At 34.4% G+C, this 16,878-nt stretch overlaps 1 protein-coding gene across 2 annotated transcripts; it reads right to left on the bottom strand.

Annotated features, from left to right (window-relative positions):
• Positions 1-779: 779 nt before the first annotated feature.
• On the bottom strand, positions 780-13,239 carry LOC127873442 (uncharacterized). 2 transcript variants are annotated; one of them, XM_052417306.1, is made up of 10 exons: positions 13,120-13,239; positions 10,749-11,009; positions 10,327-10,611; positions 8,762-8,869; positions 8,491-8,527; positions 8,333-8,370; positions 7,652-7,751; positions 6,550-6,599; positions 2,477-2,589; positions 780-1,443 (listed from the first exon to the last, which is right to left on the bottom strand). In XM_052417306.1, the coding sequence occupies exons 2-10, from the start codon at positions 10,774-10,776 to the stop codon at positions 1,237-1,239; spliced, it is 966 nt and encodes a 321-aa protein (XP_052273266.1). In that variant the 5' UTR covers positions 10,777-11,009; positions 13,120-13,239; the 3' UTR covers positions 780-1,236. The 2 variants fall into 2 exon arrangements, with proteins under 2 accessions (XP_052273266.1, XP_052273265.1); XM_052417305.1 differs by lacking the exon at positions 13,120-13,239 and adding an exon at positions 12,403-13,104.
• Positions 13,240-16,878: the final 3,639 nt, after the last annotated feature.

Genomic DNA, 16,878 nt, shown 5'->3' with positions numbered 1-16,878 from the left:
GGAAAGTACATAGCTGTATGCTGTAGGCATATATATTTGCAAACATATTTTTATTCATATTAGCATTGATATATATTCTTTTATTAAATGTTGTCATACTATTTTTATGAGTCCTATACTAATCATACTAGTGTGCCTATGTTTATTAACGAATGTTTAGACTCGTTAGTACATAGACATCAAATATTCGATACATTCAAAGAAAGTCTACGAATTTTTGTATAATTAATAAAAGAACACTCGTTTTGGTACGTAAATGTAATGAATTCATAATGCAAATCGACACGCCGGTCATCCGGATACTTCGATAACGGATGGCTCTTCCATAACGGAGCAAAAAAAGCCACGCGCGAGAGACGGTTCTTCAGCTTTTTGCAATTGAAGCGTGCGCATTGGGTTCTCATACACGGAAAATTGTTCGGTCACCAAATTGTATAGCAAGGAATAATGGTGGATTTTCTGAAAAAAATCCGGATAAAATCCATAATAAATCAGCATGAACTGGATGATAAGTACTGTTTTAACAAAATAAGATAGCTATAAATGCACCAAGGACGTGTTGACTATTCCAATAATTTCATTGGTTGCTATCTCAGTTCAGTGTTTGATGCACATTTATTCCTCTACATACTGGAATATCATACACTTGCTTGCATTATGTCTAAGCATGTATATTTTGTTGAAATGTGTTCTGATATTCAGTGCATGCAGTTTATCAATGGACTTTTCCATGTTTGGAAAACAATCTACCATTCTTCGAAAAAAGTCTTGACAATACACAAGAATAACAAGGATATATTTTTCAACTCCACGATCTGCGTGTCTCAACAAATACTGTTTATGATATACATTTTTAAAACACAGATAAACGCATCTCTCGCACGCACGCACTCACGCGCTCACGCACCACCCATACCGAACACACCCACACGTAAGCACTTTTTTCCTTCCTGATTGAGGATGTTTTTTTTAGCATATATGGACATAAAATACAAAATTCATCAATGCTAACACTTACTTAACCCTTTGCATGGGGTCTTATACCTTATTACAGGCGATTGGAAATTATGGATGTAATTAAGACAGGTATTTATGTAATTGTTTATACATTTCCCAAATGATGACGTCGTTCTTTTCGAACAAATATAATTCACATCCGCAATCACACACTCACATGCACATGTAAGCATTTAAACACACATGTGATAGCCATCATATTATATTGACACAATGTTTCTATATCGATGATGTGCGACGAGGTCTTATTGCCGTATATTTATGACCGGGATCAATAACATGTCTCTTCAGATCTTCATATGCTAAAGGAATCACAGCGCATGTAGATTTTTGGTTTAGTTCAGAAAAATATCCTGAAGTTTCTAAACGAATAAGCTCTGCAGGGGTACGCCTAAGGTCCTCACAGTATCTGAATTTTCTTGCGAACTAAAATATAAAATATAAATATATAAAATAAACATTGTGAAACACAGTAAGATTATGTAAGTACGATCAGATCATCTTAAGTCGCTTGCGTAACGATTGGAGTGTTTGTTTTGGATGTGAGGTTGGATTTTAGCAGTGTTCATCCAAGAATTGTTTATCAGGGAAAATGGTGACTTGTGGTTTTGTTTCTGCTGTACTGTTGTGCTCATTGGCGTTTATCTCTGCAAGAATCACTAATAGATCTCTCAAGATTAACATACGTTACTGAAATAGCGAGAGAAATAATGGTGCTTAGTTGTTCCGTAAGATGTTCTTGTGAATGTTTAAGGGATCTTTTTACGTTTTGGTAAATTGACAAAATTGCAAAGAGGTTGTTTCAGATTCGCAATTTTTCGTTTTAGATATGATATTTGTGAGGAAACAGTAATACTGAACTTTTACCATGGTCTTATATAGCCATTATATGCATCTTTTGACTATTTAAAAACCTGAAAATTATTAACCGTTGCAACGCGAAACGATTGAATAATTTGTAGAGTTCTGTTGTTGTCGTTTAATTTTGTGAAACTATGAAGATTGCTCATATAAAGTATAAAATACGTCATTCACTCATACTTGGCCGGATGGCCGAGCGGTCTTATTGGTTTTTACTCCAGGACTCCGGGGGTCACTGGTTCGAGCCCTGATGCGGTCTACCTTTTTCCTTTTATTAATTTCATTCTTGATTTTATACTGGAGCTTTTTAGATTCAATGTTTACATTTATCAATAACAAGCATTTAATGACAAACTTCAAAACATGCCAAAAATCTGTGAAAACGCCCCTTTAAATAGGAATAATCTGCTAGGAAACATGTTAAACTAAGGTGTAGATTATTTCGCTGATTTGGTGACACGTTTTACTTTAGATAATATAAATTAAACAGTTGACAAAGTATACAATGAAATAAATTACAGTGAAATAAACGATATATTCGTTTAAAACAAAACAGCCAGAATTATAATTTCATGTGTATTTTTGAGCGAGTGCAAACTTTGTGTTCCATAGTTGGCTGAGTGCGGTCCGCCGTGGCTCCAAGTTCCTCTTCGATGTCGTCATAATGATGTTCAATCGTTACATCAACGTCTTTTGACTCAGGCAAATCTTCTGAAAATAGAATTAAACTACGCTGACAGGTTCTTCTAACTAAACACTTGCATTATTTTAATTTCTCAAAATCGGCACGAACTATTGCTCTTCCATCAAGTTGAACATGGATGTAAATACACGACCTTAATTTCTTTTAATCTTACGACACGTGAAACACTCGTATGAACATTCCATCGACATTCAGGTCATATAAAGGATTTGTGATTAAATGTATGTGTATATTTGTTATCAGTTGACAGTATACTGAGCATGCATAAACAATTACTTATTCAGTGCATGTTTGAAAGCGATAGACTTTTATGATCTTGACTGAAAGAAAATATTTTAAAATATTATTTTGCGACTTTTCGAGTTATATTGCTTATTTATTGAAAATTCATTCTAATGCATGTTTTACAAAATGTGTTTTATATTGAATATAATTATTCTATTCATTATTTTAAATATTGTAACGCATATATAACTATGATTAACTCGTTCGTTTAAAAGCGTTGTGCGCTGTGCGTTTTATGTGAAGTTTTTTTTTGAAAAAGACATATCGTGACGTTACCCGTTTCCGATAGACACCTATTTCCGATAGGTTCCGATATTGCGCGTGTTTTTGTTTACTACATGACGTCACAGGTAAACAACTTGCAAGCAAGTGCGTTCGACATCGGCGATTTTTTGTAGCTCAACAATTTTGTAAAAATGCTGCGAATTAAGGTAACAAATTTACTTATTACAAGTGTATACGTTTTTAACTGGTTTCTGCTAAGTACACATTTTGTTACTTAGTAAACAAGGTCTGAATACATCAATTAACTATGAACGCTCAATACGACAGCCATGTTTTGTTTCGTAAACTCCGCCCACTGTAATGTTATGGGTAAAGTTCCTCAATGATTATTGTAAAATACTACACCCTACTGTAAACACGGGTTATAAATTAACATGTTCTGCTTAGACTTATTATATCGGAATGGATTTCGATTGCTCATAATATGGTTTTAGTTCTGTAAATTGACATCAATACATTGATAAATCATACAACACATACTGCTACTCTGCTGGGTATACAGCAAAGGCAAAAACTGAGGGAACAAATCATTTTGTTTAAAGCTTAAATCTCCGACTTCCCGCGGACCCACGCATGCAAGGCGGCGTTCGTATTCACCGACAACTCTAACTAGGGCATACATGGCAGTTAAAGAGGATAATATCCCCGTATATAGGGCTTCAAAGATATATGGAGTGCCTCTTACCACGTTGCGCGATCGCGTAGACAGTAGAGTGTCGGTTGATAGCGTAAAAAATGGACCCGCACCGCTGCTTAGCCTCAGTGAGGAACAGCTACTGGTCGAGCATGTGAAAGGTCTAGCGCGTGTCGGGTACGGGTACACTCGGGCAGAAATATGCACCAAGGCGTCCGACTTCGCTGTTTACCTTGGAAAACGGGGAAGGGAAGAGAAACCACTCAGTCTCAAATGGTTCTATGGCTTCATGGGCAGGTGGCCAGAACTCAAAGTTGTTAAGCCATCCGGACTTCCTGAACAACGAGCAACGTGTGCTTCTAAGAAGGTGATCCTGAACTACTTTGAAGAACTGAAAACTATCTTCGACAAGTACGAGTTGCACAACAAACCTCACCTTGTGTACAACATCGACGAAAAGGGTATAAATACCGAATATAGACCACCAAATATTGTAGCTGGCTTCGATGCACGTCCTCAAGTGGTGATGGCCGAACGATCGAAAACGGTGACAGTGATCGGCGGAGGAAATGCTCTTGGTTCCCAAATACCGCCATTCTTTGTATTTCCCGGTCAACGGATGCTACCGGAGCTTATGGTCGGAAAGAGTGAAGGGACTGAAGGCATGATGACGCAATCTGGTTGGTCAAACAGCGAAGTGTTTCTTCGCTATATGAAGACACACTTCTTGAAATATGCCATGGGACGCAACCAAGAAGATACCACATTGGTGTTGTACGATGGCCACAAGAGTCACATCTCCATTGAACTCATTGAATGGGCAAAAGAGAACAGAATAATACTATTCGTTCTACCACCTCACTGTTCCCATATTTTACAGCCCATGGATGTCGGTTGTTTCGGCCCATTCCAAAAGAAATACAACCAGGAATGTTTAACGTACTCCAGACATTGCCGAGTCCGCCACCCGCCCATCGACCGCTGGCAAGGCAACAACTACAGGCAGTCCAGTAGCAGGACCATCACGTGCAATACAGACCAGTGATGATGACTCCATGTCCGTAGATGAAGATGTGACGGACGATGAGAAATGTTGCGTGTGCAAGAAGTACAACTGCACTTCAAAAGATGGACAGTCTCTTGCAATTTACACATGGGCGCAATGTGATGCATGCCAACACTGGACACACCTTAAATACTGCACACCAGTCAGAGTAGTCCGGAGAAACACCTCTTTCAAATGCCCATGTTGTTAAATAAGTTTTTTTGTTGTTTTAAATTTGCGATTTCAATGAATATTGTTTCTTAATTGAATTTGTTTATAGTTTTAGTGCATTTGCAACGCTGTTTCGTAAGTCAGTGCTTGAAATGACGTCACGATATGACTATTCATGTAACTATCGGAAACCGGTGTCGCACTTTCTGTTTTTACAGTTTTTGACGTCCGTTTGTTTTTATTGTTAACTTCCCTTATTTTGGCTCGTTTGTTCCCGTTTTTCGTTGTAAATTACACTTTGAATATTCATCTTGACGATGCAGTGACAGAAAAGACGACAATAAACACAGACAATTTTTTAAGGTGAGTTTTATTGTTAAATTATCGGAAACTGGTAACGCTAGGATACATATTGTTGCTGAATGCATTATGCAAACTTTGTATTAATGCAATACAGCTAATCATAAACGTCAGGCTTGTTTAATGTTATAAATTTATAATTTTAAATACTGTTTATGTTTCGGCATTTTCTTTCATCCGTAGTATTAATATTAACATAATCAGTCAAACTTACCTCAGCCTCAATGAGTAACGTAACGTCGATTATGGTATAAATGAATTTACTCAAAAAACATTCTTTTATCGCTATACACAGATGGATCCAGTTGAAAAAACGCACAGTTGTATTGTAGGTCAACATAAAATATATATGTACACGATGATAATTTTATATTTAAAACTATGATTTCTAAATGTCAAAATAAGGGTATGATTATTATTATTAGGTATTATTATTATTATTATTTATATGTACTCAAATGTTTCTTATCATTAATGTTCAACATTATTATGAAAAAGAAGAAAGCACCGAAGAGAGATCAGATGAAATAAGATCCAAATGTGTTCCAACATGCGAAATGTGTTTTATTGAGCAGTTTGTAATATCAATGATATGGTCATTCAGTATTCAGGACACACCCTGATTAGTTTGTCCGACTTAAGGTTTATTATAAGTTGTACATGTCAACATCATAAAAAACATCATATGACCTATGACCAGTTAAACTTCTATTGAATTGAAAATATATGCTTATAATATTGCATTTCTTAAATCGTCGTCAGTTACATTAACATATGAATTTACTTGAGTACGTTTATTAGACACAGATTATCATAAAAGATTATTTGTTTTCTTTATTAAGTGGTTTATCAGCAAAAATAGTAAATAAACGAATTTAAGGACATCACACTTTCCATGTATGATTATCGTATAATCTCTCTCTACGTATGTATAGTATTAGCAACATTAGGAAATTATGTGTTTAAACATTGAGTGAATAATTCCTTGATTATTATGTAGATGCATAACAATACTGTCCATGTTAGAAATCTTTGATGAAACGAGGACATTTTTTATATTTATATAATAAAAAGTAACCAGGGAAATATTTATAGGTTAAAATACATGTAAACAGGTGTGGACATATTTTTTTAAACAATATGGATATTTGTCCCATTTTATATAATTAAAAACAACAAAATGCGTACCTGGTGGTCTAAATTGTTGCAATGTTGTGCCTTCATCATGTGTGGTTATTCTAAAACAGATTATGTTAGGTCTATAAGGTCAGTTAAAACCTATCAATGGTATACTTAAATGAACATGATGCAATTAAATATATGCTCATTATTTTCAGATAAAACACTACAAAAAGTGTAAACAACCAACAATGTGTATATGCAAAATTGCAACTTAAAAGCATATCCTGACCGAACTTTATTACGTTAAATAATATTACATGAACCAACTTACAAACCGCATTTTCCTTTGTCAAAATGGTACTAGACATTTTTTACTGAAAAACTACTGGTTAGAAGTATTCTGAATGAATACATATGTATAAACTCATTTTTTTCTTATATACAGAAAATAAAACCAATATTTACATTATACTCGATTGTTAGTAAGTCGGTTATAACGGTGGACACTTATTTCAATAAAACAAAGTGTACAGTGTATGATACGCGGTAATAAGACACGACACAATTAGAAATTTACAAATAGAAGATCGGTTGAGTTATTCTATGTTTCGTGATTTACATCACATATGCCGGAAATGTAACAATCGATGAAATACTGGCAATGTGCTGTCGGAAATTTGAATTTCAAAGAGTATAGTTTCGTGGATTGGTAAGAAATAGCGAAAGGAAATTAAGTTTATTAATAAATGATTGTTAGCAAACAATAATTGTACAATATATGAATAATGAAAGTCAAACAACATTGTAAAGCGGGAAATCTTAAAATACGCTTGTTTTACGATTATTTCCGACTCAGTACGAGACGATACTTACAGAATAAAAAAAAAGCTTGTCAAAGCTTGGGTCATCGCCTAAAAATATCCATAAATACTAAAAAAAGTAACAACAAATTGTATTGTATCTCAATCGGCTTGTTTAGCACATTTATCATTTCATAATAATGTGTTTTCAATTGTGAAATTGTTAAAATGCAGGAATGTAATGTAAGTATGCTATCGTTGTTTTCATTAAACGATAACTGTCTTGACACGAATTCAAATATGATATCAATACCACGTATTGGCCGACTAAAATCTAATTGAAGGATTTAAAACATGTTCTCCCTTACATTCCAGCATTGTCGCTATGATGCCACTCCTGTTTATTGAATTTCTCTTCGAAATGTTCGTATGCAGCAGAAGAATCACCGCTGGAGCTCGTGCTATCGACTGCAATGACAAAGGTATCATGTTAACTAATTCATCTTTAAAAAATTGATTTTCTAATGATTATATGTCCCGAATATACGTGCACATGATTATAAACTCATTTTGAGTACAAAGTCACTCAATAATTTAATTTGTTATTGTTTTAACAATTGTAAAATATTTTCAACGGAAAACTACATTTTCTTATGAACAAATCTTTACATGTATTCATATTATACAAAATGTTGTTTTATAGTAATTTAAGGCTCAAAATAAATGCACTGTCGAAATTGTTAAACTTTATTTTTTCACCGAATGCCGCATTAAATTGCAGATAAATTTTGCTCACACTCCAAACTTTAACATCTGTTAACTAAGCTTATATCGATAGTGTTTATTTTAATTAAACAACAATTTACCATTTCATTAAGCTATTTGACTCTCAAGATCGATTGTTACGAAGGAATATGTTAAGAATTACCTTAACTATGTTTAAGGTAAATTTAAAGCAAGAAGATGTCGTATTGTAAACGGCATGGCATTCTACAAATGACAAAGCCAGTTTATAAAATACATATAAAACTACATATAAAAAGACATACCCACTGGATGAATGTAGAAGTTTGATTCAAGTTCTTGTCTGGAACATAAAGAGACTACTTGCATAAAAAGTTCAACATTAATTACGAATAGTATAGTCAACATTTATATAATATTTACTATGCAGTGCACAAACAATAGTGATTAATGTTGGTCTTACTGTTGCGTAACGTTTTCATCTGTTCGAAAAGCACGACCTGAAATGAAAGCATCTGCATTATCGCAAACTTATTCTGGACCATTAATGGTGTATGTCTCAATTATTTAATTTATAATCAGGCAAATGTAAACTTATAAACTTATTATTCTGCGATATATATTCGCGTTGTATTAAAATAAATTAAACGATGCATACATACAGTTAATTTAGTTATACAATATGTCATCAGAGCTATTAATATTTCGTAACATCACAATAGTTTCAAACCTACGGATTGTGATGAACCAGGAGAGGATGAGGATGCACATGAACGTAGAGACAGCTATTCCTATCCAGATTGCCGTTAACTGAGGCATTGTTGTCCCGTGGTTCAGAGGATCTAGACAAAATTGTGAAAACGCGCTTAGAAATTGACATAAATGTGAATTGTAGTTCAAATACAACACTATGTATGCGATGAGTTGTTTGGTTTAAATATAACCTTATAAAACAATATGAACTTTACAGAGTAGCTGCACTTAAATTACGTAACACTTGACAACTTATGTGCTTTTTGACGGATGCTCGACTGAAATAATGAAAAGGATATGCACATTATTCAGAAATCTCCAGAAACATCATCAATATATAAATGTTGATACCATAAGGATATTTAATGCAAAAATCCCTATAGCATTAACAATACAGGTCAATAAATACAACATGAAACAATGCATAACAACTTTAAAAGTTGGGATTAAGCCCAACACATCTGGTCATTTTAGCTCACACAATATCACTATTCATTTTATGTATCATGCCACTTTAAAAACATTTGATTTAATACTAGAGTCATTTTAAATTAAAAAGGAATTCACTACGATGATACATACTGAAGTTTAAACAAGCTATGTAACAACCCTTTTTGCAATAAACCCGTTTTGCAATAAATTTATTGCAAAACGGGTTTGAGTGTCTTATGGCAATTTGATGATTACAACAACCCGTTTTGCAATAAACCCGTTTTGCAATAAATCTATTGCAAAACGGGTTGGAGTGTCTTATTGCAAAACGGGTTGGAGTGTCTTATTGCAATGTGAAAAATTTATAGTAACCCGTTTTGCAATTAAATCATCACTCTTGTATTAATTAAATCAAATGAATTGGAAGAGTTAAAAGTTAGTTTCAGGTGTTGTTTTTAAATAAAATTGTTTAAAAAAATAGACAAAATTGTGAGTTTTTACTAAAAATGCATGGAGGGTGATAATTTTGAGATTTAATACGATAAGACAACAGAGAATGTGTATCGAAAGTGAGTTCAAACAATTTAGTACTTACGTAAAAATGCAATAATTTATGGGAAAACGTGTTGAAATGTCTTATTGCAATGTGAATTTTGTGTAACAGCCCGTTTCGCAATAAAATCATTACATATATACTTAATGTTAAATATTGATTTGAAACGGTATGAAGGAAGTTTTAATTGTCGTCTCTAACGTAAATATGATCGAACAAGGCTGAATGTTTATATAAAGTGATGTTCACCAATTTGGGAATTAAGTGAAGAATACCCAGAAGTGCATAATTTTTTTGCAAAACGGGTTTATTGCTCAACGGGTTGTTACAAAGCTTGTATGTGAAGGCAGTAGATTTAGCATGCCATATTATAAAATTGTCCTTATCACATACTATACCATCATAAAGATTCAATGAAGATTCACAAAACAATATAAAACATGTAAAACGCCCTCAATTTCATTATTCAGAAATCTAAGGAAAGATGTTAAGATAAAATTTGAATGTCGCTACATTGACCATTATCTTAATTATTGCCAATATATATTTAAAACATATCACCGAGTACGATCAAAGTGGCGCTGGCGTTGAAAACAAAGCCGTTTTTCTCCATGAAGCAAACAATAGTACTATTGTGATGGTGTTTGGTAATTGAGCCATTATGCGGCCTGTATTGTTTCACTTCATTTCTTGTGTCTGTTATTTGCTCAAAGTCCACGTTTTCAGAGCCAATCCACATTGCTAACATGCGTCCATCAGTGGAGCACGTGAAGTCCTCGCCTCGATGGACACACACGCAGTGGCCACATTCTTGATTAGTGCAGGGAGGACCTACGCCTTTGTGCGCTGAAGTGTAAAAAGTGAAGTCAAAACATACGTATGCTGTTGAAAAGATAAGCAAACTATATTGTTATCGGTTAACTCACAAGGGATACAATGTAAAGTTGTACTTCAAATCGGCAATGGCTGGAAATGTAACATACCGGAAACTACTGTTGCGCTTATGTTCATAGGAGAATCTTTATGGAAGTATTCTAAAAAGATTGTTCTGTGGTTAGCTATTTTTATCGTAACAATTATTTCCTCTTTATTTGCATCGTTGACGTTTCCACCATATCGATTTGACCACCAATGGTGTATTTGCTTCCAATCCTGAAAACCCACAGGAGGATAAAAAGCAATCTGGGCACTGTCTTCAGGCTGAGAGGGGTCGGACAGAATGTGAAGAAGACCTTCCGTGCGATCTGGAAGAGAACAAACTAACATACTGTCACAGTGTGCGTGTGTGTGTGTGTGTGTGTGTGTGTGTGTGTGTGTGTGTGTGTGTGTGCGTGCGCGTGTGTGTGTGTGTGTGTGCGTGCGTGCGTGCGTGCGTGCGTGCGTGCGCGCGCGCGCGCGTGTGTGTGTGTGTGTATTGTACATGAATGCTAGACCATATTATAGAACGCCCTTAGACTCACATTTGGCCCAGAACTTTTCACACATCATATATCAACAATAAACATAAACCTCGCACCATCTATGTAATAAATAAACAGCAATTTATGGGATAAACAATCAGTTGCATTACCATTTGACTAAAACTTAGAACATAAATGAATGGAAAGTAAAACAAAAGATAAAGACACATACAGTTTTTATTATAATTCAGAGAAAAAGTGGGGATTATGTGATTATCTACGCCGTCTGTCCGTCCGTCCGTCCTTTACACTATCACCTCCTAAACTATTAGCACTATAATCTTGAAACTCACACACATTGTACCTATGAGCATATGTGCGACGGTACATTTTTTGGAATTTTGATCTGACCCCTGGGCTAAAAGTTATGGGGGTTGGGGTTGGTCCGGGTTAGAGATTTTCCTGCGACCGCGATTCGAAAAAGGCTCATAACTACTGTGTCCCTTTCGATATTGCTTTCATATTTGGTATGCATGTGTCTCCGGACAACACCATTCCATACGCATACCATTTTTGACCCCTGTGACCTTGACCTTGAACTTGAGGTCAGCGTTCAGGTTTCGAAATATGCGACCGCGATTCGAAAAAGGCTCATACCTACTGTGTCCCTTCAGATATTGATTTCATATTTGGTACGCATGTGTATCTGGACAACACATTTCTATGCCCATGAAGTTTGTGAACTCTTGGTCCGCGCTCAAGTTTCGAAATCTGCGACCGCGATTCAAAGATATTGCTTTCATATTTTGTACGCATGTGTGTCTGGACAAGACCTTTCCATGCGCATACAATTGTTGACCCCTGTGAACTTGACCTTGAACTTAGGGTCCGTGTTTAGATTTTGAAATATATTATGTGGTTATCTCCGCCCTCTGTCCGTCCGTCCTGGCCACTATCTCCTCCTACACTATAAGAACTAGAAACTTGAAACTTACACACATGATAGCTATGAGCATATGTGCGACAGTTCACTATTTGGAAATTTGATCTGACCCCTGGGTCAAAAGTTATCGGGGTTGGGGGGAGCCGGGTTAGAGATTTGCACTCATTTTTTTAGGTTATTTTACATTTACTAATTTCAACTAAACATGGCCCCATTACCAACCCTGGGGCGCCCCTGGGTCAAACATGCGGCGTGGAGATACACGTCGGCCTCTGCCGCGCAATTTCTAGTTACCTTTTATTGTGACGGCAACGTTGTTGGACTCTGTATTGCTGTATTTGAAGAAAACAGCTGAATTATTCCAGGTCTTGTTCACATTTGTAATCTCCATAAAGAAAGCTTTCCCGTTTTTAAATGGTCGGATTGCTCCATGTATTTCCTTTGCGGCATTGTCTGTTCTAAATATGACTTGCAATTTTAAGTAATTAATGTTCGTTATATTCACGTGATAAAATGGGATTAACATCAGTGTCATATTCCCGCCGACAAACACTAGATTTCTCACTGATAAATATCCCAGTGTGTTTTCTGTTGTGCTGCCAGAATTAATCAAAACTAAAAACACTACACATGTACTTTGAATTGCATTACATTCCAACATTTCACGTCGAATTATAGTCGTTGTGGTAAACATGCAATAGTTCGCCCAACACTTTAAACGTGTAATGTGAATAACGAATGTTACAATTGAATATAATGAAAATAATTCACATCACTTCACTCGATATAATCAATGCTATTGATCTTAACGTAACGTTTGCCGGCGAAAATAATTCTATGCAGGAAGATTATTGTGTGATTGTTTCAAGTTGTCTGCACGGGCTTGTTTTAATTTAATACAACTAGAACCCAATCGAAGACATATGAAAGAAAACGGTTGTTATTAAGCGAGTGCCGTTGTAACAACTAGTCAAAAGCAAGCTGCTATGATACTATTTTGTCTGTGCTTACCCCGTTTCGTACTTTATCCATAAGGAAATCACGACACTAATTTTCGTTCCATTTTCTAAACGAAAGTATTCATGTTTATCTTCCCTTTACATTGCGTGCATTGATCGGGCACATAAGAAAACTACTCAATCATCAACAACCTTCTATAGGTAAATTAAAACATGAATGTCCAAATGAATGTATTTTAAGGAATATTCTTCCAGGCTTGTACATAAGGTATCCATAAGTATACCGGACATATATTGAGTTAAAAAAGGTATATTGATTTTAATGAACTTCGTTCTTTTGTGCTTTACACTGTATACAATCCGCTTATTGACACTAATCAAAGTCAATAAAAACTTGCCCACTTTAAATATACAATTCTCTATATTATCAATGTAATATGACTGGACAGAAAAAAATGTTTTAGTGTGAATCTGAAAATTAATATGGGCGTTGATGAACCATAAAAACGAGTAAAACATTACTTTCATAGCTAGAAATTCATCGCGAACGTGCTTAAATTTTAAAATGCATAAATTTCAAGTGGAAAGCTTGTAAAGTGATGGTTCTTGAACTTTACATTAATATTTTTCACAATTGTTACTAAAAATGCATGAAGTTTATGCATAAGTATGTACAAAATGGAAGTTGCGGTTTAATTAATAACGAATTAAGCTTGCCTTCCATTCGAGTAAGATGAAGCAGATTACATTTATTTGTACAGGAAGTGCACACTCCTACACAACATTGAAAACTTTATTTAAAGTTTTAGTCCATTACTTGTGATGTCCGGTGGGTAATATTGACTTCATAGCTCTATTAATTACATCAAAATTAATTATCATTTGAAACATAATGTTTCGGATAAAGAATCTTATGTACCAGGAACTGTTTATTATAAATATTATTCTATTCTACTGGAAAAAGCAATATCATATGCTTCTGCATTTAAGTTTGTACATATATATGAACGTCATTGGTAATACATTCCATAGAAATAGTATCCTTTAGTTATATGTTCCGTCCACTCACAATGACAACATGTACAAATCACGTGATTCAAGCCAAGATAAATAGGCTAAATATTTCCTTGTATACTTATTTTCTATAATTCGACACTATGGCCCCTAACTTCAGGCGTCATTTTTGTCATTCACACTTTCATTAACTGTCTGCATAGGAAAATCTACGAAGATCGGTTTAGACACGCATGTGATTACCTCTACGGTAAGTTTGAGGTTCGGCTAGCCCTCAAACCTGTTAACACTACCATCCATATATCAGATGTAAATGTTATCTTTGTTAATGTTTTATATATCGTTTATCAGTTTATTGTTAAAAGCGTTAAGAATGAAAAAAATTAATGTATAAACCCAAAACGTCTCTATGCATAAACGGTCTATCTATCGCGTGCTTAATATTAAGTTAAGTAACATTAAATTGAGCGTAATAATTGATATTAAGGCGATTATTTAATATTTACGACCACTATAATATTGTTTACCTAATGTTTTGCATGCCCCCGTGCATCGGCATAAAATTATAGATTTATGTACATCATGTACAATAAAATTTATTACTAGGTATTTGTTTTACGTTCTGTATTGACAGTTTCATGTATATCTTTGCTTTTCTTTAGTCCTACAATAACAAAACTAGCATTGCTGTGTCCGTCCTATTTAAAATGTATACCATTTATAAAATGATTCGCTATTTATATTGTCATAGACTTTTTTAACGTTCTAGCTCCGTTTAAAATGAATTAAAAAGATTGCAATGTTGAAAAAAAAACATAAACACCTTAACTGTCATTAAGAGTAAGGTTATATTATTCATAATGTGATATTCTCTAAACATGCATTTCAGTTGTCTCTACACCAGAAGTTTAGCAAGGGTCACATGCTCATTATAAGCAGAAACAAGGAGCAATTTTCCTTGTGATCCATTGAAACGCTGCAAATAACTGAACTGTGTGTACCTCTGCAAAAAATTCGTAATTTTTTTTGTAATACAACATGTGGAATAAATCCGTGCTCCATGCTAATAACTGTTGTCAAACTGAAATTTCTTAATCTCACCAGGTGAATTTGTTTTCTTGTGCAGACTAAACACCGAAAATTGTGACTTATGGTAGTGTTGTTGCTGTTCTGTTAAGGTCAAAGGCTATATTTCTGGTCAAGATCGCTGCTAGATCTAATAACAGCGGGTACGAATTTTTTTAAAAAAAAGGTTACTTTTCGTTCCATTGAATACTGATTGAGGTACCTATTCACCCACGTTCCTCTTCGATGTCGTCATAATAATGTTTAACCGTTGCGGCGACCTCTTTTGAAGCAGGCAAATCTTCTGAAAATATTTTTTCTCTCAAATCACAAGTGCTTCTAACTCAACATCTTTATGATTCTATTTTCTCAAAATTGGCACGAAAGAATGCTTTTACATTAACTTAAACATGCTTTTAAAGGCTTGTCTTTCAACTACGTTTTGTTTACGGACACTTGAACTACATGTATGAACACTCCATCGGCATTCAGCTGGGTTCTCGATGAAATGAAAATTAACGTGTAAATTTGTAATCAAAGCATTTAATTGACACAAATGATATTGAACATTCAGGATTTACTTAGTCAGTGCATGTTTGAATGCGACCAACTCTTGCATGTTTGTCACTAAAAGATTTTTGTTAATAATTTAGTGTTGTTTTAGTTTGATAGCACAAATTCATAATAACCCAACTTTAGAAAAAGATCTCATTAAAATTATCATTATAAACAAACACGACCAAAATTGTGCACGTACACAACTGCGAATTAAGGACACATCACGGCAGAATTACGTTTGAATATAACACTTTGTTCTTTGTTTGTTTTCTTTTTCTCCCTCTTCGTTGTATGAAACCAGAACAGTTAATCGTTTTTACTTAATCATTTAGAAACTCTTCCAAGAGTTATTACGGTACTAAATATATTTTGAATGAAAAATCTGTTAGAAGAAAATGAAAAACAATATGTGATTTATGATCAATTTTTAGTAAGTCTGATTACGCTTTTGTCATAACAATATGAACAGTGTGTAAATAGGACAGGGTGAACTCCGAAATGTACATATAGCAGTTCACTCGGTTTCTTTTTTGTTTCTTCATTAACCACAAAAATGCCGGAAATGTAACAATCGATTAAACTAGAAACTTGTAGCCGGATATGACAAGTTTTTAAAGAATATAGTTTCAGGGATTGGTAAAAAGTAGCATAAGGAAATTAAGCAGAATAACATCAATTGTTTAATATACAAATAATGAAAGTCCACAAATATATTAAGATGGGAAATCTTAAAATACACTTGTTTGTCACGATCATTATCAAAGCAATACGAGGTAATTCATATAACACAACTAAATAATTGATTTAATCAGTTGTCAATGCATGAAAATATTCATATTTAATTGAGACACATGCAAAGTATGAAAAATCTCAATTGGCTAATGAAGAAAATTTTTCATTTTATATCTTGGTGAATGGAATTTCGGAATAGGTTAAATCACGGAATGCATTGCATGCACACTATTGCTTTATTCATTGAATGAGAACAGTCTTGAAACGAATTAAACTTTAGTTTATATAACACGTAATTGGCCGACTTAAATCTAATTGAAGGATATTTTGTCTGTGCTAAGTTACATTTCAGAAGTAAGATGTAGCTAAGATGTAGCTTCTGTTAATTATTTTGCCCTTCGAAATCTTCATATTCAGCAGAATCATCATCGCATAAGCTTGC

Source organism: Dreissena polymorpha, chromosome 3 (assembly GCF_020536995.1).
Source record: "Dreissena polymorpha isolate Duluth1 chromosome 3, UMN_Dpol_1.0, whole genome shotgun sequence".
Lineage (NCBI taxonomy): Eukaryota > Metazoa > Mollusca > Bivalvia > Myida > Dreissenidae > Dreissena > Dreissena polymorpha.
The sequence above is the reverse complement of the archived record's forward strand: the minus strand, read 5'-3'. Positions and strand labels throughout refer to the sequence as shown.